The sequence below is a fragment of the Apteryx mantelli genome, chromosome 14 (genome assembly GCF_036417845.1).
Source record: "Apteryx mantelli isolate bAptMan1 chromosome 14, bAptMan1.hap1, whole genome shotgun sequence".
Lineage (NCBI taxonomy): Eukaryota > Metazoa > Chordata > Aves > Apterygiformes > Apterygidae > Apteryx > Apteryx mantelli.
In genome coordinates this window covers 7851567-7871780 of record NC_089991.1, presented here as the reverse complement: position 1 = coordinate 7871780, position 20214 = coordinate 7851567, and the positions used below count along the sequence as shown (strand labels likewise).

At 42.2% G+C, this 20214-nt stretch overlaps 1 protein-coding gene across 1 annotated transcript in view; it reads right to left on the bottom strand.

Annotated features, from left to right (window-relative positions):
* The window catches only part of UBTD2 (ubiquitin domain containing 2), a 56328-nt gene that overhangs the window by 14517 nt on the left and 21597 nt on the right, over window positions 1-20214 (bottom strand). The window contains exon 2 of the mRNA XM_067304742.1: window positions 10795-11031. Coding sequence (XP_067160843.1) covers window positions 10795-11031 — 237 coding nt within the window. The remainder of the gene's footprint in view (window positions 1-10794; window positions 11032-20214) is intronic.

Here is a 20214-nt window from a genome sequence, read left to right as displayed (position 1 = left end):
TGATAGCCAAAAAGCATCTCTTCGAGCATCTCCACCTCTCACTTCTCACCGCATTACGAGTGAAACATAGTTCTTCCCGAACACACAGGCTACATCCCAGAGCTCTTCCAAAACCTGAAGTTACTCCCAGCCTAGGGGGAAGCAGAAAGGGAAGGAAAGGAATAACTCACTGGTGCGTAGCTTTTTTTAAATCAATGCTGGTTTACATCCTTGTCTTTCTAAAATGCACACAATTTCACCCATTGTGAAAATAAAGGCCCTTCATGATCTATCGATCCCTTCCCCACCCACTTCTGAGGCTGTGGATGCATGGATGCTTTTCTGAGCAGCAAAACCAGCCCGGGCGGCTGCCCCACTCCCAACTCCTGCCCCATATGTATTCGATCACCCTGCAACCAATGCTTGGAGCTGCGTTATAAACTGGGTTGGGGAAATGAGGTACGTTAAAAGCAACCTGAGGGTATGGCACTGGAGATGTTCACTGCGCCTGCTCACCGTCCTGTGGCCCCATAAACAGATTTTCTTTGGGAAACGAACGCTCCTCTCCAAAACACGCCAACTGCTATGGAGACAACAAGCCCCATCTTGCAGAACAACGTCACCTCCCTGTATCCTTGCATCCCTCCTCTGAATTCAAGTAAAAACAAACTAAGGAATCATATCACATGAAAGAAGCCAACTACAGATACCTGTATGATTTAGAAGGGCAACCTTTCACACCACTTCACAAAAACAAGGGTTTCTCTTCCCAGGTTTATTTTGTGCCTTACAGGCAACTTCACTGTTTCCTTCACAGTCATATTCTTTGTTTTGTACAAATCCTTTTAGAGCAAGGACAGGAGCAAACAGCTATCGAAAAAGAAAACATAGCTGAAGAGTAGAAAAAATTGGCTGTGAGATTACAGGTCAATGAAGGATTGAGTTATTCCCATTAAGTCTCTCCTTCTCCCTGCCCCTCTGCCCCAGAAGTATATTAAAAGGGAAATGGGTAAAGTAATCAAGAGCTCAAGTATTCAGAATTCTACTTAAACATAATAAAAATCAAATAAAAAGTTTCTGGAAAGCTTTCAACTATCAGCTCTGAAGTGGTTACTGTGAAAGAAGGTGTTTCTACTACACTAGAGCTTGTAAATTCTTGCTGTAAACTTGCCCTTTTTCTTTGGGAAGGTAAACAAGTTTATTGCTTAAGTAAGTTTCCAGGAACTGAAATAACGTGCTGTATTTTCAGCCAGAAAGAGCTGTTTTCTCACTCATATTTATAAATTGAGCATGTCCTCCTTCAAGTTCCAGTGAAAAAATGCACCTAAAGCTGCCGATTGTGCAACACAGTAAGTCATGTGAGCAGGCTTTATGGACTGGACAGTGCTGTTAAACCAAATGACAACATAAAGTAGTAAAAGAGAACGTGAAACAAGGCTTTAGAAATCATATAAATGTTTTGCAGTTCTGCATCTACCTTTTGAATCCCTGATTTCCTTTCCGAAGGATGGTAAAAGGTGCAATAGCTAGTGTAATAATAGACTCTGTCTTTTAAAATTTTATATGGGTCCAGGGCACAAATTAAACAATTTCGACTGCAGAATTTCTGTATGCAGAAGAGGCTGAGAGGCGGAGAGGCAGGAGACGGAGGCAAGGATGGGCTGATGCCGCCGGCAGGGCGCTGCCGGCCTGAGGCTGCCGTGGGAGTGTGGGTTGCAGTGGATCCACGGGGAGCCAGTGGCGGCAGCTATCTCAACCTGGAGAGTCCTAATTTGGACAAAGTCTCCTAAAGAAAAAGCAATTACTGTGCCCAAGCAGAATCAAAACCGTCGGAGCATTTTCAGATGTTTCTCGACGTCTGCATGTATTTTCCAAGAGGAAAAAGAGGGGAAAAAGGAGCGTAAAGAGAATTGTTCCCCAAAACAGGTTCTGCACACCCGGCAAGACCTACTTGCACCCTGCTTTGCGTTAGCTGAGAGTTTCTGCTCTTCTGGCTACTGCGACGAGCGAGAATATTAAGCCGTTCGATGGTAGCATCTCTTCTCACGCTTGTCACGTCCTCATTTATAAAGCACCACGCCAGTGCTGCAGAGAAATGTGCTAATGAGAATGCAACAAGCAAAGCGGCCAACACTTGAGAGAGGCACCACCAAAACTTAAATTTCACTGTAGCATGCTATGCTTTTTCAAAGAATCTCTTGATATTGTTCACAGAGGAAGGCAAGAGAAGATACTAAAACAGTCTTGATACAGTTTTAGTGAAAGCTACACTTCTAATTTATTCATTAAACCATTTTAACAAAGGTAAAACTAAGGAGGAAACTTGACGTCAACAACTTTTAAAAATAGATAATGGTGTTTAGAAAAAAACCACACTGAAATTTAGCATGCACTTCCCTAATGCATGCTCATTGTCACCCTAGCTAAAAGCAGCCAGCCTGGTTCCTTACAAGACATTGGTATTTTTCTGTTTTTTAATCCCTTACACCTTTTGTATTCTTTATTGAAGAAATCAAACAAAACAAACAAAAAAAACCAAACTACCCAAACACTAAGAACTGGTTTCCATTAAGCAGAGTTAGGTACGAAAAGGTAATTAAGCAGCCTCAATTCTAAATTTTATTATATTCATTGCAGAAGCAGATTTGAGAATTTCCATAACTCTTACGGTCTGCATGCTTGTGCCAATATTATTTTTTGAACATATTGACAGATATGCTTTGATAGTCAGACCTCCCAAAGCTTTCATAACTCGACTGAAATCTAAAATTAGACAGCCACAGTCACTATAAATACCGTTCAGTATCATTTTAAAGAGACGTTCCAAAGCATTCAACCAAATTCAACCAAACATTCAGTGTCCACATAGAAAAACACATTGCTCTACATTTGAGTATGGACAATATAACGCATTATGGAAAAAATTATTTTGCTAATGACGACCAATTGCAAAGCCTCTTCAGACAAATGAGCTACTAAGAAAACAATCCCTACATCCTTAACCCAAAAGCAACGGCTAAGCAATGGATACAGCAGCCTTGCAGGGGAGGGTGGGATTAAGAACCCCCCACACACACCCCAAGGATCTTGCAGCTTAATGGGCAGCAGTTTACAGAAGCACACTAAATTTAAAAAGCTAAAGGTGCCACTGTGGAATTTACTGTATAAATTCCTTCAAGTGCAGATTCATCAGTATAACAGTTAATAAGCCAAATATAGCTGTCAGGCAAAAAGTACTGTCAAAAAAAAAAAAGAAAGAAAAAAGAAAAAAGCAAAAGAAAAATCAGTGTTCTATTTTTGGAACTACTTATTTTAAGGGAGCCGTATATTGAGTGGTCAGTGTTAAAGATGTACCGTATAATTTTGCTGTGGATATTTCTGAATTATTGTGCAAATTTAGAGGCAAACTCTGGAGAGCCTGCTGACTATCCTCTACTGCTTTCTTTTCCATCTGCTTGTCTGACAGCTCGCTTTAAGCAATTGCGATTCTTCCAGGTTCCCGAAACGGCACACGTGATGGACGCACGGGGGCCCTTACAGAAAGCCCATTCCGAGCAGCACCCCACCGCGAGCGTCCACCGGCAGCACCTCCTCGGTGCTAGTAAAGGTCAAGGTGAGTGACACAGAGGAGCCTTAACACCCACACAGCTGCAAAGAGTTTGGCAGATATTCACATTTAATAGGTAAAAACACTGCAATGGATGTATTTTCTAATAAAACAAAAAAAAAGGCGGGGGGGGGGGGAGAAGCCTGATTTCACCCCTGGATGTTAAAGAAACCCTTTACTGATACAGGATCTGGCTTTAATAAAAACCAGTAAATATGACTGTGATTATATAATATCCTTTATTAAATTAATACAAAGTGGCACAGCCACTAACAGCTGACACGGCCTTAAAAGGACTGCTGGCACTTGGAAGCTAACTTTCCCTCTCCAGAACAGAAAACTGTCTGGTTCTTTTTCAATAAAAGCACGGAATGCTATTTTCATCCTTAGTTACTGTTTCTACAAAAATAAGCTACTGTAATCCACTCCCTCCCTTCCCTTGCTCCAAGTCATCTGCAACCTCTGGTCGCCTCACTGTGCAACGGAGGGTCTTCACGAGCACCCCCTCCCCGTAAAAACGGGGATGCGGTAGGTTGGGATGCCTAAGTTATATTGATGGGATATACTGTTTAGCCTTCCCATCACTACTGTGTTCTTTTGCTCTACAAAGGCGAAGGAAATTATATTTTTGCTTAGGTTTTGCCTCTACTACCGGTACTGATTATGTTGCCCATTAAAACATAAACGCTGGGGACAAGTGCTTTAAGCAAATCATGCATTTCTTGTACCAGTGTGGTCTTGGGAAGCAATTTTTTTTTTTTTTTTAATAAACTAAGACAGAAGAGAAGCTAGAGCAGGGCAAAGTCTGCCCTCCTGAAATTTCCCCAAACATCTGAACAATTTAAGTAAGTACGGAAACAAGGCAATACCATAAGCTGAACAAAATTAAAAAAAAATCCGTAGTTCTAGTAAAGGTGACGTATGAATAGTCTATGAGAGATAAACAGCTATAAAGCACACAAGGGCCCACTATTAATAAGCCGTGTGTCTGAACAGGGACGCACAGCTTTTGCATTTCCATAAAAGCTCCAATCCTTCTCCTGGCGATCAAATTGGAGATCTATGAGAGAAGGGGAGGGAGCAGAACTTCTCCAGCAGGCCCTGGGATTTACCTAAGCAGCAAAAAGACTCCTTGGGAGGTCGTGAACAACGAACGCAATCGACACTAAAAGCAACGCTGACACCTCGCCAAATGCACTCGTGTTTTAGGTTGCTTTCCCATTGACCTGCAATCATGCTGCTTGACAGCCTGAGGTACCACCATCCCTCTCCTTCACCTTGCACTCTCAAGGTCTTGTTTAGCCGTGCAAAATTCTTCATTAATAAAAATGGGCTTTTCAGCACGGTAGATGGTAATTTTCTTTATAAAGCACACGCTGTTAAGTGCTGACGTGGTGCTGGCTCAGTACTAATCCCCCCCCAGCTTGGCCAGCAAGGAGCACAGCAGCGACCGTCGGGATGCACGAGCCAGATGCAGCTCAGCGCCAGGGGACGGCACATCCATGCGTCTCAGCTACGTAACGTGCCCTTTCGGACAACAATACGCTCTCAAATCCAAGCGCATCCGCAGGAAAGACAGCGCGCAGAGGGGCGCAGTACTCGAGGCACAGCCTTTAAAAGCTGATCTTTAGTACCGTGAACCATCAGGCCCAAAGGCAGCAGACCCCAGCGTGGGGCATAACCGTAGCTCAAGAAGGAACAGAGGATTTTGCTGGAATTAGGAATTTGCGTTTGGACTGGGGTGGGGGGTAAGAGGCATAGGCTAAGCACACTTCCTTCATATTGCTGTTTTCACATTGTTTTCTTTTGAATGTTTCACCTGAAGGGGAAGAAAATGCTCCCCTCAAGACTAGAGCACTTCAGTTAATTCCACCTACCTTCCCCAGCATTTAAGTTGAACGCTCACATCCCCACTTTTCATGATCATAAGTGTTACACGCAGTAACTCTGACAGTTATGCTTACATACAAAGAAATAATGCGGCAAGACCACTCAGGGAAAATGTATGCTTGAAGCTCCAGCCACTATTTTAAGGCGCAGAGGAGTCGACTGCTCCTGAATAAAAAGCCACAGGGCTTAACAGAGAGCCCTCTTTATTGTTCAAATAGTAATAAAGGAGTTAAATGCAATATACTGGAAACTAGACTATACCGGAGGAAATATCCATTCAAAAGTTTAAAAACTCCTGTTTAACCCAGACAGACTCCAATTAGCACTAACTGCTTTCAGGACAAGTTGAGCTCAACACTAACATTAGCTGGAGACCCTAATGAACACACTCCAACATTTCCTTTTTGATAGCTGAGAAGCATGTAAAAGTGTTCTTCATTAAATTTAAATGGGCTCATTAATAAAATATTGAGGATGTGCTACTTTAAGACGTAAGGAAAAAAAAATGTATAAATTGGAGATAACGTTATTTCTATTTTTAAATACGTCCCACAGAGGCACCCAAGATAGATGAGAAGTGCTAAGCCCATCCCACAAGCTTATTTATTTATTTAATACTGCTTATGTGCTATTTTTAACTGCGGAAAACAGCAAAAGGCATCCATTAGAAAAATTAAATTGGTTATAGGTTTCCCAACACAGGTTATACGAGTAAGGCATCTGGCTGAAAACAATGTTAGAGATGTGGTTTTCTTCCTCAGTTCCCTATGGGGTTTTGGAATGAACGAGTAATTTTACTTTTGCAGCATCAGCTAGCCTAGTATCTATATCTGCAAACCCCTGTCACTCCCTGCTCCCTCCCCTGCCCTCTCTTCCCAGCCCTCCACTTCCCACAAGGTTTAATTTTGTAAGTAATACACAGTCTGAATATGCACACTACGTGCTTGCCCCATGGGACAGTTAAAATGCAGCTGTATGGGTTTGGACTTTTTTTTTTTTAAGCCTCAGTTGTGCACATGCTAAAGACATAAGAGGAAATGCCCTAGCCTCATGTTAACAATTTATTGCATCATTTTGCAGAAGACCTATTTCTTCAGAAGACAAAACAGATAAAAATACTCAATTTTTTTTCAATAAAGGTAAGGATAATTTACCCTAGTTGATCTTGGTTAGTTTTCCTGAGGAATCAATATTCTTTGATGAACTAAGAAAATCAAAGGAACAGCGTCCCATTCCCATCTGCCAACCCTTCCCCCTCCACCACAAATACAAGTTTTTATGCACAAAAATGCCAGAGCTACATGTCAAACTATTTGCTTAGGAGAAAAACCCTTTGACTTGGGTTGACAATGACCTTTCAAATCTTCCTAAACACTTGCTTTCTTTGAGGAATTGCAGAGCACTTTCATGCCTGCCCTGAGCAACACGCTCTCCTTTTTCCTCCTATGCGAAAGAAAAGAGCCTAAACTCCAAGGAGGCATCCCGGCATTCCCGAGCAGTTTCTACCAGGGTTTCTGGTGAGCCCGAGTGCTGCGCAGGCATTTATATGTGGTATTTAAGGAGGCGCTGCGAGTACTTGGTTCCCATTCCAACTGTGTTACAGAGGACGCAGGCCTGGTCTGCACGTGTGTGCGCAGCTGCAGAAGGCAAGAGGGGCACAAAAGATGGATTTGTGAGGTGACACCTGCATTAGTTATCAATCCGCAATTAAATCGAGATGGCGGAAAGTCAGGTAAGCACAGGACTGGGTAGCTAATGCACGTACAGCGCCAAGACGTGCCGGATTTCTTAATGGCTTGTTTCCCCCCTTCTTAACTTTGCACTGACTGAGCTTTTGTAAATAGAAATACGGAGTTTTTTGGCATTCTTTGGAACAAGGACAGTTTAAAGTGTTTGTTCTACCTGCTCAGAGATCAGTTCAGTTTGTTGATAACAGTCATTACTGAGCCCATAAATGCAAGGCTTTTATTTATAATCTGTTCATGCATGACACTAGCAATGCTTGATGACTAGGAAATACAGGAATTTCTAAAAGAAGTAGCTTTCCCTGTAGTGGAAATGTCACATAACACAGAAAATCATGCAAGCCGTTGATGCACAAGACAAGTATCACCAGCGGGAAGGCAGAAAGATGGATAAAAAGTACCTCAGTCTTTTGAGTAGAAAAAAACCCAAAAACCAAATCACTGCTAAACTCAAGATCATGCTAGGATAAATATTCAAAATATTCTCAAGTTCTAGACTAACTGCATTGGGAATCTGACCTGAAGGCCAGGCCTGGCTTGGGCAATAAAGCCTTTAATTCAATTTTGGTTCTGACCTTGTTTCTGAAAGATTCTGAATATTCTGTACGTGGGCCGTTGAACACAGGCGCCAGTCTTGCCATTGGCTGGCCATCCCCCAAGCGTATTTGTCTGCTGAAGAGCCAAAATTCAGGAGTGCACACATTTCTTTCTTTTCAAGCATTACACACGGCGACATTAAAAGACCCAATTTGCAGGGTACAGCATTCATCCTAAATTCCTCTGGCTGCCCCAAGCAAACAAATCTGAGTTGCCTGCCCGGTTTCAGATTTTTGCTTGCAACCAAGAACTTCTGGGACTTAAAGCCCGAAACTCTGAATGAGCTTAATAAGCAGTTAGCCAAGAAACTAAGAAACACTATTTTGAAAACTTGGTAGGATCTGCACATCCTCCTTTCTCATAGATAAAGTGCACGGATGCACAAGAGAGTCCATCCCAAAATCCAAAGACACCCTCTTTCAAGAACACTTCAAATGTTTAAACTTTCCCACTTGAATAAAATCCTCCTCTGCGATCACAAGTTGTTATGCCATTCTAATGATAGGAAGTAGAGACCTAACATGTCAAACAGCTTTTTTGCATGACTTGATGCCATAAATTTAACATTTCCTCTGCAAGTGTTGTTCATATGTACACTTGTGCAACATTTAAACTGAATACATAATCTAATGCTGTCAAAACAGCTCTTTATCAGGGTCTTGTCAAATTCCATAACCACATTATACAAATGATCTCCCTCTCACTGCAAAAGCATGCTTTGTGACTCAAGTTTTTATTTATTAAAACAATCATGTTTCTATCAGTCTTTTGCACAGTGGAAACATAGAGTCAGAATGAGAACAAGACCTTCATAGTGGAGGGTGGACACTTGCATACTAAGAAGTAATTCTTTACGCTAAGTTAAAAGATAATCTAGAGAACAATTCATACAAACAATAAGAAACCATGGTGGAAGGCAATCCATATTTTGTTAAAGTTACCCCATATATAACATTAAGTCTCTTGACCTCTACTGTTTTTATCTTAGCAACTAAGCTAAAAGGAAATGCCAAACAAGGCACTGGCTATTTTAGGTCTGCAAATACTCATACTCTGAGATATTCATTATTTCCAATTATCTGAATGGTGACTCAGATTTATCAGTCATTTCAGTTATCCATTTTGCCAGACACTTCTCCTGAATACAGCATCCCTCTAGCTCACAAGTTTCTTGATGCTCCAAATGGTTTCTCAGCTGCCAAAATTCCCAACTTCTTCTGGGATATTTTTGACAATGTAAATGACAAGCACAGGTAGAAGGAGGTCTTCTGGTATCACTGCCATGTTAGACAGCCTAATTCCTCTCTCCATATACCCCTTACCCAGCTGAGAGAATATAGCTAGGGACAGATTGAAGAACTGAGCAAATCTGCCTTAGAAAGTTTACTGCCCAGATTTAAAGCAACTTCTGCTAGAACTGGCTTTTTGAAAAATCATACTAGCTCATAACAGGGGAATTATTTTTCTCTCTCCAATTCACTGGGCCTAAAATGCCATACGAACCTCCAACACGTTGTCAGGAGAAGAGCTGAGATCTCCTTGGCACTAGGAGGTTCTGGAAATAACTGACCAATTTTTCTTTAAAATTACAGCTATTAAGAGAAATCATTTCCAGATGCATAATTGCCTTTGACCAAAAACTCAGTTGTATCAGTCAAACCAACAAAATAAAGCTGCCTTGAAAACAAATGATCATAACAAATGATTTGGAGGATTACAATAGCCCACAAGTTATGGAAAAGCTAGGTCATATTCCAACAATAAAGGTTTCCACCTCTCAGCTACATTAAAAAAATCCAACTCTGACTGCTGAACAGAAGCGAGAAAAAACAACATGCTGATCCACAACCACTAGTAATGTTTCACACTTAAGTGTGGGACAGGCTACAGGAAAACACAGACAAACCCCAAAATAATCAATAAAAATCGACCCCCTCTTTCCAAACTGGATACATGATCTACCATGACTTGTTCAGGAAATTGAAGTCCTAAACAAAAAAAGGAAGAAGGCGGCACTATGAGAAGTGAACATTAGTTAACCCAGACAGCAATGTACAGGGTCTTTCAAATCATCCTTTCTTCTTCCCAGGAGACCCTAGGCAGCATATGTACAGTGTCTTTTATACAGCATTTAAGTACACATCTGCAACCAGTCCAACATTTGGTGCAAATCTCTTCATGCCCCTTCTCAAACAGGGGACTTCAAGCGCAGCGTAACCAGAACACACATCTGCTTCAGTTTAGCCTTCCTTTATTTTTATACATTTTTGAAGTTTCACCCTAATACATTCAGGTTACTGAAGCTATAAATCCATTTAAACTTTTTTTTAATAGAGAACTGGCACTGTGTTTCTCCTGGGCATAAATGGAAGTGATTCATTTCAGAGGGGCAGAGGTGGGGAGAACAAACGTGGAACAACCAGAATTCAGAACAACAGAGCGGAAGGGAGAGTACCTGAAACGATAAGCACTTACCGAGCATGTTGTACAAGATCTCAAAACAGTTTGCCAGCCCCAAGTTTTTGGGGAAAGTTTTCATACTCTTCAGAGAAGAAAGTTAAAAAAAAATTCAAGGTGTCAAAAAGAACCTGTAACACCAGGAAAAACTCTATTGCCTTACAAAGTGAGGCTGGAAAAGCTTAGCAAAACTGTACCTTAGAAAATCCAGGTGTTTCAAGAGATTATGGAAAGTCAAGAGTGTTGTCGAGAGAGATCATAAACTTAAGCTGTGCATTAATACCTCATAACAGACCATACGTTCACATCTAAGTAACTATAAAAGCTAGCTCTTGTTGGCCCCTCTATATCCTAACACAGTTTTGCTTTGAAACACCAAGCAGAATTTGTGCATTCTGAAATACAACTATTTAAAAATATTACATGTGTGTGTGTCAATTGATTTTCAGGTTAAAAACGCATTTGGCTTAGCCTACTGCTATGCTTTTCACAGGCCACATCCTCCTTAGATGAACCTACCATGCGGTAGTGTTATGTTTGCACCATCAATGATTGCTTGTGCCAGTTCGTGATCGTTGCTCTCGAACGCGTGCGCGGCAGCCTTGAGGGCATCCCAGATCTCCTTGCGGCCTTCGAAAGCTGGCGCCGTGTCCCAAAACTCGTCTCTCTTGCTGCGCAACTGTCCGTCTGTCATGGGGTAATCACTCTTCCATTTCGGTTTCTCTTTTTTCAAGGGCTGATTACGACCTAGAGCAACTGTGGGGCAGAAAGAGGAAGGGAAATTAAAAAAAAAAAAAAAAAGATAAAAACCCCCCCCCAAAACAGCACAAAGTTACTAAGTTCCTGAAGCACCCTTTTGGTTGTTAAGTTTGAAACAGCAAGAGTTGACTTTCTGGCAATCATGATCCTTTCTGGCAATCACGATCCTTTCTGGCAATCACGATCCTTTCCTTCACCCTCTCCAAGGCATCATCTCCCTCTGTCTTTCTTTCTACCTCTTTGAAAATTTACAGCGCTACCTCCCACTTGCCGATTTTACCCATGTCTCCGTGTGCCCCACGACTCCCCGTGTAGCACCCTGGCCCTGCGACTGATGCCTGACACGGGAATCAGGCGGCAGGGGGTAGCAGCAGCCTGGCAAGAGGCACGTTACGCGAACGTCGGGGCACAGCCGACAACGCTGCCCCAGGGTCTCCTTCCCACCCTGCCGGCACCATGCGACAAATGAGACCATCCCTTAAATAAAGCTTTTATGCTAAGTTTTTTTTTTTTTTTTTTTTTTTTTTTGCAATCTCTCCTTTTTTTAAAGAGTTTTAATTCAAAATAAATACACATAGAATAAAGGCAAATAAGTAGTACATAGCCTCGAATTGTTAACAAGCTCAGAAATCACTAAAGAATAATCCAGGAATCTGTCAAGCTTTAATAAGTGGTTATTTCTTCTACAAAAAACTTAGGAGTACTCGTTTCATTTTAACTGCAGCAACGTTTATGCAATAGCCAGTTAAGATAATCGCATAGGTCTAATGTTGCTGGATTAAAATTACCTGCTCAGTCTGAATCAGAGAATTGCTAAGAATGTGCTAAAACCTTTCTCTATTTGTTTCATTTGTATGAGTAAGGGCTTATTTCTACTTCTGTCTGAGAACAGTGCCCAGAGATGCCTGGGAGCAGGATGTGTGAATGCCTCTTTTCTACATATATATTACACTCTGTCACTAAGATCTGCCTAAAACATATCCCGGGGCCTGAAGAAGTCCATCACTTGGGCTCTTCTGCTGTGGCTCACAGGCAAAAAATGGAAGAAACTGGTTCTGAAGTCATAAATTTTAATGAGCATTTTAATACTGTGATGTTGACCAAATACATAAAACTGACTTTTATTGTTCTACAAAAAGGAACGTTAAAATTGTACCATCCAAAAAATATATATATTTTTTTATTTGGCAGAGACCACAAATCAATCGTCCAGTTGTGGAACACAACACAGGTCCTGGAAAATAAGAGGAAAAAAAGGGAACAAACTTAGCATGCACCAGGAAGAGTTTTTCTTTGCAATAGTTAAAGAAATCCATATATTTAAATCTATTGCTGGCAGTTAAGACTCTTGCTGAAATAGGACTCTGTGACAACAGTATGGGGAAGAGTACAACGACAAACCACAAAAACAGTTCTCACCACGGCTCAAGACCACAAAGCCTTGAATACATAGTTTAACTGCCTCCAGAGAAAACAAAATGCCCTTCAACAGTTAAACCAGATTTAAGGGCGCTTGCAGCTGAAAATGAACAGCCTCTATATGGAAAAGGCCATAAAAACGAGGTGATGAATACTGAATGCTCCTAAAAGGCAGGTAAACTGTGCAGAAGTCGAGTCCATGGAGGATCCCAGTGTGCCCAACACTCCCTATTTCTAGACACACCCCCTTTTTTTTTAAACTCTCTCTAGCAGAAGGTTGGCTACAGCTAACAAAAACCCCCAAAAAAACAACAACAAAAAACACCTTTGTCCCTCCTCAGCCTTACTCCCATGTTCAGATTTAAGTGGAAAAAATAATCACCTAACGTCCAAATATTCTTCATAGTCCTTAACTCTAGACCTATACTGTATCTCCAGAGTTAACTACAAACCATGTTGAAGAGAATTCACTACAGCTCTTTAGTGCAAGAACAGCATGTGTTGGTGGGTGACATGACTAAGAATACTCAGTTTCGACACACTGGAAATACTAATTTCAGGTATGCTGTAATACTTGCATGTGAAAAAAATATTATATTTGCAAAAATAGTATTTTCTTCAAAGATCCTCTCTCCTTCTTTGATTTCCTCTGCCACAGATGCACCCAGCTCCATTTCAGAAGGGCACCTGTGTTGCAGAAGCTCGACACCGAGATGAATTGGGTCCCAGGGCTGACCGTGGGTGTCTGGCACTGCAGAAAGCATTCAACTTCTCACGGTCTTTAAGGAGACTAAAACACAGGCTTGGGATTACAGCCTGCCCCCTTACACAATTTGACTTTATACAACCGAAGAAACACCTCCTTCAATTCATAATTCAGAATAACTTTCCCACTTAAGGATCTGAGACTTAAGTCACTGAAAGCAGGATATGTAAAAGAACTTTTGATGACAAGGTGACATTTCCAAACGTGAGAAGGCATGAGCGTTCTTCCAATTAAAAACAAAACAAAACAAAAAACCCCACACAGTACAGGACCTATTTGCATGGCAACTAAATCAGACAATAATTAAAAGTAGCAAACGACAACTGCATGGTGCACATGCAATTACTCCAGCTGTTGATCTGTAGCCCATGCAGAAACTAACAATAATAAACTTCTGAAACGGAGCCCTTTCAAGTGACCACAAGCGTTTATTGCTTTTTGTTTCCATGGGATTGCTTCCATGAGATTGCTTCCATTTGCTTTTCAAAGAAGTGCTGACCATTTAACAGATTTCAGAATAGCAAACCTAAGTGTTTACAAAGCACCGAGTTTCCTGGCAAAGCGCAGCTGTGACCAGTCCAAGTCTCAGTGGTGCACACGCCAGCGAGGAGCTGAGGACGCCTCAGCCGAGAACAACGGTGACGGTGGCAGCCCAGGCGAGATGGGCTGCGTGCATTAAACGCATCTCATGACTTCGTAAAAACATATGTGCCGGAACACTTAAACAAGGAATTGTTTCCTTATTAAGGCTTAGCAGTTGGAGCATGGAAGTTTTAGACAGACTGAGCAGGACAACACGATAAATTTGGGTCAACGGGCATCTCCTCTTCCATATTACTTAAGGTAACATCTGTTTGCACGTACATTCAGTGAATGCTAATGCATCGCGCAGGGCCCTCTCCTCCTCCCCAAACATTAATTATGAAAGTGGGTTAAAGGCACTTCCTGCAGTCCCTGGACACAGCGGCGTTTCTGTGCACAGCCCCATCTCCAAGGTGCCCAGCAGCACAGCAGAGAACTGTGACAGGCCAGTGGTGCCCCGCCACCCCTTGCTTCCCTCTTCGCCCAAGACAGCCTCCAAACATACTGCTCCTCCCTAGACAAGAGCGGCAGGGAAGAGACTAAAGAGACAGAGATCCTAACAGCCTAAAACAACCATCCCTGGAGACACAAGCCTTCCTAGATGGACAGCAGTGATAACTTGTTTTCATGTTGAAGAGAAGGATGGTGGAAGAAGGTGACTCTGCAAACACCTCCAAACCCACACCCATGTCAAATCATTCATCGATCCCTGTACTAAGCCATTGAACACAACTTCCAGTTTCACAAGCCAACGTTTAAGATGACCATTAGCACATTTACTGCTTTATCAGAAGTGTCTTCAGAATCCCCTAAAAACTTAATAGTGTCCTGAAGAAATATTAATCTCTCTTTAGCTGTGTGGACAGATGAAGCAGAAGGGATACAAGAAATGCAAGACTGGAATGCGAATAAGGACCCAAACCTCTGGCTTTCCACCTCATGTTTTAGTCACTGGAGGGAAACATTACTACATGAACATCTACAGGCAAAGTTCTGGACCACATCAAAGGACCTTCCCTCTCCTGTAATAAGGCTGATAATGACTCGTCAGAATATGCAATGAAACAAACATTAGCAGACTGAAAACGCTATGTCGGGTATTTACAACATTAGTTTATAGTCCTCATTTTGGAAGTTAACTAGAGCTCAAAAGAAAACGTTGACTGCATTTAAGACCACGTACATCAGAGGCACAACTACCTTGTAAGACCTGGAACAGAAAGCAACATCCACATTAATTTTTCATCTTACATCACTTCAACATAAATAAGAAATTATTAATATCCTACTTGAAAAATATGAAATACTGTTTTATAAATGCCCCAAAGGCATGTTGTCTCTGAAGCAATACTGAAAGTTGTCCACCTCAATAAAAGGCAAAGGCTGTTATTTTTGCAAGAGGTTTATTTAGAAGGAAATACGAAGGCCATTAACAGCCTACTTTTGAAAAAAACACAACATACACACACTAGTGACACTTGAAAATAGCTTAGTGCATTCCTGTTTCAACAGCTCACAGATATTGCCGAGGCGCTGCTGTGTTTCCCAAAGAGGGGTAAGAAGCTGTTGACAAGCTGCAAGACCTTGCTCAAGAGAAGCCTTCCTCCAGGGAGGAACAACGCATGGGCCACCTCTGTGGCCTCGCGCATGTTTTTCCCAGGCTCTTCAGAGGGGTTCAGAGAGGTTACTGCAAAGGGATTAGAGCTGCTCTTTGTTCTCCTGGATATTCCACCTGTCCTGGCCAGAGATTTTTCTCAAAGATGCCTCCTGCTCTACTTCTGTTCCCCTCTGGTTTGATTCAGAGTGACTTCTTGCACGGTATTCAGAGTACAAGCTACCCCCACCATCTCCAAGAGTTGCTAATGTCCACTTAGGTTAACAGCAGCAGAAGCAATGTCTAAGATGGAGAGATGTCCCAATAATTACTAGTTGTATAATGAACTTCCCAGGGTTCAACTTACAAAGAGGAAAAGACAAATCCTACCTAGACATTCCATGGTGTGACCGTGGAGGGGGCACAGGGAAGTGCCTCTTTTCAGGAGCAAAGACTCATTTCGCCAGTCCCTGCAGACTATTTTATAACCTGATTTAAGGTTTGTTTCCCCTTCTCACAGCTTCTCATCAAATTAATGGAATCAGTAAGGCTATCCATGCTGCTTTTGAGGGAGCTTATGCAGATAAACCCAGATATTTAAGTTTTAGTAAAACATCAAAACAGATGTTGTGTTCGCTATGTCATTATCACTGTAGATCATAATACCTTCTCCCCCTTCCAAAGCAGGTCAGATAAACGGAAGCAGCTGGTAACAGAAGAGTCTCATATTAAATACCAATATCCTGTTAAAGCAATCAAAATTCCTGGTTTATAGACCCATGAATTGTAGCACTTGATAATGAAATTGGATAATATTTCTGCCCCAAAGGGCTTACTGTCAAATCAAATAGCAAATGCAACAGCTGAATGAGACATCAGACAACTTACACTATTCTGCAGAAAGACAGGTGGATCACTGTTTTTAATAGTGAATTACATTTTCTTCCTTCCCAGCCATTAACAATACCGGTAACCCTGTAAGACAGGCCACAGGGCTCATTCCAACACAACAGACCCGAGTTATCTCCTGCCGCTGTGCTAAAACTTTGCCATTTGGGAAAGTCTCCTTTGCTTTTACTCTTCAGGTAAGCGTCTTCCCTCCCACCCCATTTCTGCAAGTATCTTTCAGCCATTTTTTAGAATAACATTAGGAATAAAATTTGGCTGGTGTGAAATTTCTAGAAGTGTTCCATAGTTCCTTTTCCTTTGAAACAAGAGCCGAAGGTGGGCATATGTCAAATGTTGATCAGTCTTTTGCTGCTGGTGTAAGATGGGGGGGGAAAATGGCCCAAAGTGCATGCTAGAAAAAGTTTCCACGGGCCCATAACAGAGTATTGGAGTTCAGCAGCCAAATCCTCAGAAGGGCACATCTGGACTGGCCATGCTCCATTTGAGGACCACAGGCCCGAAGTGCTGATCTCTACAGGCTCATGAGCCGCCGCACGCAGGAGCTGCAAGAACGCGGCCGTTTCGTGCTTTCAGACCGTCACGCAAGAGTATCATGAATGCATGACACAAGAGCCACAGGGAAAGGCAGGCATGGAGGGTCCCACAATCTCTGGAGCACAAGTTAAGAACAGATATCTAAGTGTTGGAAGATAGCATCAGAACACTGAAATGACACCAGTATCAGTAGAATCTGGCAAGACATGACTTTTTTTTTGTTGTTTTGGAAAACACATAGAAGATGAAGACAACTGCTAAAACACAGGGGTGAAAATGATTTTGAATGAACTGTGAGAAAAGAAGCAGGAACGACCAACAGAAATACTGAAGAAGGAACAGAAGATCACCAAAACAGAGGCTGTTTAAATGGGAAAGATGAGACAGATCCTCAGAAACGTTCTCATTGAAAAGATGGGATTTGAAAACTGTCAGGCAGCACGGAAGGAAAACAGAAATGGCATCCTGTTGAGGAAACACAGGCTAAGAGTTACAGAGCTGAGACTAGCAAGGACAATTTGGCACAGCAGTTAGTGTTCAGTTTATTTAGACTGTATACATGCACAACTGTAATAGTGGAAGTAACAGGCTCTCGGGGATAAGCAATTTGAAAAAAAAAAAAAAAAGCAAAGGTTATTATTTGAAGACAGTCTGGCAAACTTAACTAAATATTATATAAATTGAACTAATGACCAAAAATATTTTCTTACTAAATTGCTTTGCAGTTGAGGATCAGTTGCTGACAAAGTACTTTGCTAACTCAAATGAAATGCAAAGTGACAGACCAATAAAATTTTTTGTAATAGTCTCAAGGGCTTCCTGTTCTCCCCTCCCCCCAAATCAGTGAGTAGTACTCCACTTTAGCAAATAAGTCTCGTTTTAAACCTATTTTCCTCCAATTTCCCCATAAGGTATCTTGCAATTTGGTATGAACATCTAGATACAGTTCACCGCAATCACTTTCTTTACATCTTTCTCTGCTGTATTCCTTTCAGTATGAGAATTACAATAGCGTTTGGAGGAAGAGTCAGTACAAAGGATGGATTCAGAAAAGCAGAGAAACGGGGCAGGGGGGAAGATATTGCACCTAAGAAGTAGATTAAGTAGCACAGGCTTGCAAAACAAAGAAACAATGGGGAAAATGTCAAGTCTTCTGTTTATCGCTAATTAAAAAAAATTCTTAAGAAGGCTACATTATTGCAAAGTAAGAGCAGTATTTTGGAAAGGAAATGTCCCTGGACATTACCAAAACACTTTCCACCTTACAAATGAAATACTTCATTGAACAATTAAATTTTCCCAACAAGGAAATGAAGGAGCATTAAGATTTCACATGAAAGCCGAAGGAAATACCTATTAGGACAGTCCCTGTAGGATTCAGAGTTGGGCAACCTTTCTCGGGATATTGCGGGGCTGAGAGACTGAGAAAGCCATGAGCTTTTCAAATGCTATATATGACACAACGTGTGAAACTTAACACCAAGTTTTAGGCTTTCTCAGGAAATGGGGAGAAGAGGGAAAAAAATGGAATCAACACTACAAGGAGAACATTTCCTGATAAAAACGCACACCAGAAGTAAACCCAACCATCAACCCCAGGTGTTATTTCCCTTTTCTCCAACCTGAAAAGGTGTGGAGAAAGGAAGAAAAACAAAAAAAAGCAGATGAAGATGAAGTGGAAGACAGTGATTTGGTCACTCAAGGCGAGGTTTGCACCCCCACCCGACCCGACTGCCAGGCACTCTATGTTCCAGCGTGAAATGAGATATGCAACCCCAACGGGATGGGTCACCCGTGCTGCCCTTGCGCCGAGAGCCGGCCAGGCAAACGGTGCTTTGCCCACCGGACGGGCGGCTGCTCCCCGCGCTCCGGCGATGGGCATCACAGAGCACGGGCAGGGATGTGGCAGCAGGGAACGTGCCCCCTCCGTTTTTCCAAGTCTCTCCTCAGCTCTTTACCAGCACCTTTCTCCAAAACCAGTTAATTGCATGGTAGTTCAGCTTTTTCTATCCAGGGAATAAAATGCAAGTTACACTGGTAATTACAGGCAGCTTTGTACAAGCCATATAGGCACAGTACTTCCTCTGCCTCTCCCCACACCGAAGGGGCTCAATCTTTGCAGAATCAATCCAGACGCCTTGCGGCACGAGATATAAAACAGAAGAGAGGACGAGGGCATTTAAATGTGCTGGACAAAGAGGAAAATTGACTAATTACTAGCTATTACACTGTATTTTCCATTTCTGCCACCATTTCCAGTAGGAAATGCAAAAGAAATCAGGCGTACCTAGTACTTACAAGCAGCTTGTCACTCATCAACCCTCGCATTTCAAAGACACTAACAATTTTGCAGCAAGAAATAAAAGCTTCAAAGTCACGCGATCCGCACCCTGAGAGTGTGCCAGATCCAAATGTCCCATCTAATCCCGTAACGTGCACATAGGCTCTAACCAGCTCCCCGGCAGGCTCGATGTGCACTTTGCGCTGGGATACATAGTGGTAACGCAGGTAGCTTTCCACAGAAGCGCGAGAGGTACCAGCGCATTTCGTCGTGCAATTCACTAAAGCAAGGGAGCTGGCAAAAAGTGAACGCCAGCCTCCAGTCTATTCCTTCAGGTTTTACGAGGAAGATTCCCGTGCTTCTGCAGCTTTGAAAGACTACGGACAACGAACCCTGACGTTTACTAGTGTTCTGAGTAAGTAGCGTGGGATAGACCAACTCCGCAAAAATCCTCCATGAGGTTCTCTACTACTATTTTGCTCCAACTTTTCAAACAGAAGTTTTTCAACAGGAAACGTTCCACCAAAAGCTTGGTATCATTTCCTAGTAGTAATTCTATTGTTGCTAGTTTATAAAGGTTTCAAAGAACGGCATGGTTTCTGATTGTCTTGATTAGGTCCCTGATAAAATGTCTCTTTTCCTGAAAGACGAGAACCTCTAAAGGGAACAAACGTCTCTGCAGAGTCGCCACCTCAAATCCGCAGCTCCTTGGCCAAGGGGTGGCCACGAACGAAGCACGAATACTCCCAGGCAAGAGGACAGCAACGCTGCCTGTGGGCCTCTGTTGTGCAGAATCAGCAGAAACCAGGAGCCACAAATTCTGCTTTTGCAGCTGCTAAGAAAAACAGTAGTAGTTATACTGACTCCAGTACCATCATCTTACCTCCAGCCTAGCAATGAAGTTCTGTTAGTGCTAAGATGGAAGGACTTCAAAGGACAGAGATTATCCACATTACCACCCTTCAGTGCTGTTAACACCAGAACTTAGGCTGCTACTATCTCTGCCGGACACATTTGGCCCTTTTCTTGATCCCCCCATCAGTACAGCAGAAGCAAGGTGCTCAGGGGGATGAAGATTTACCCACTCGAGAATCA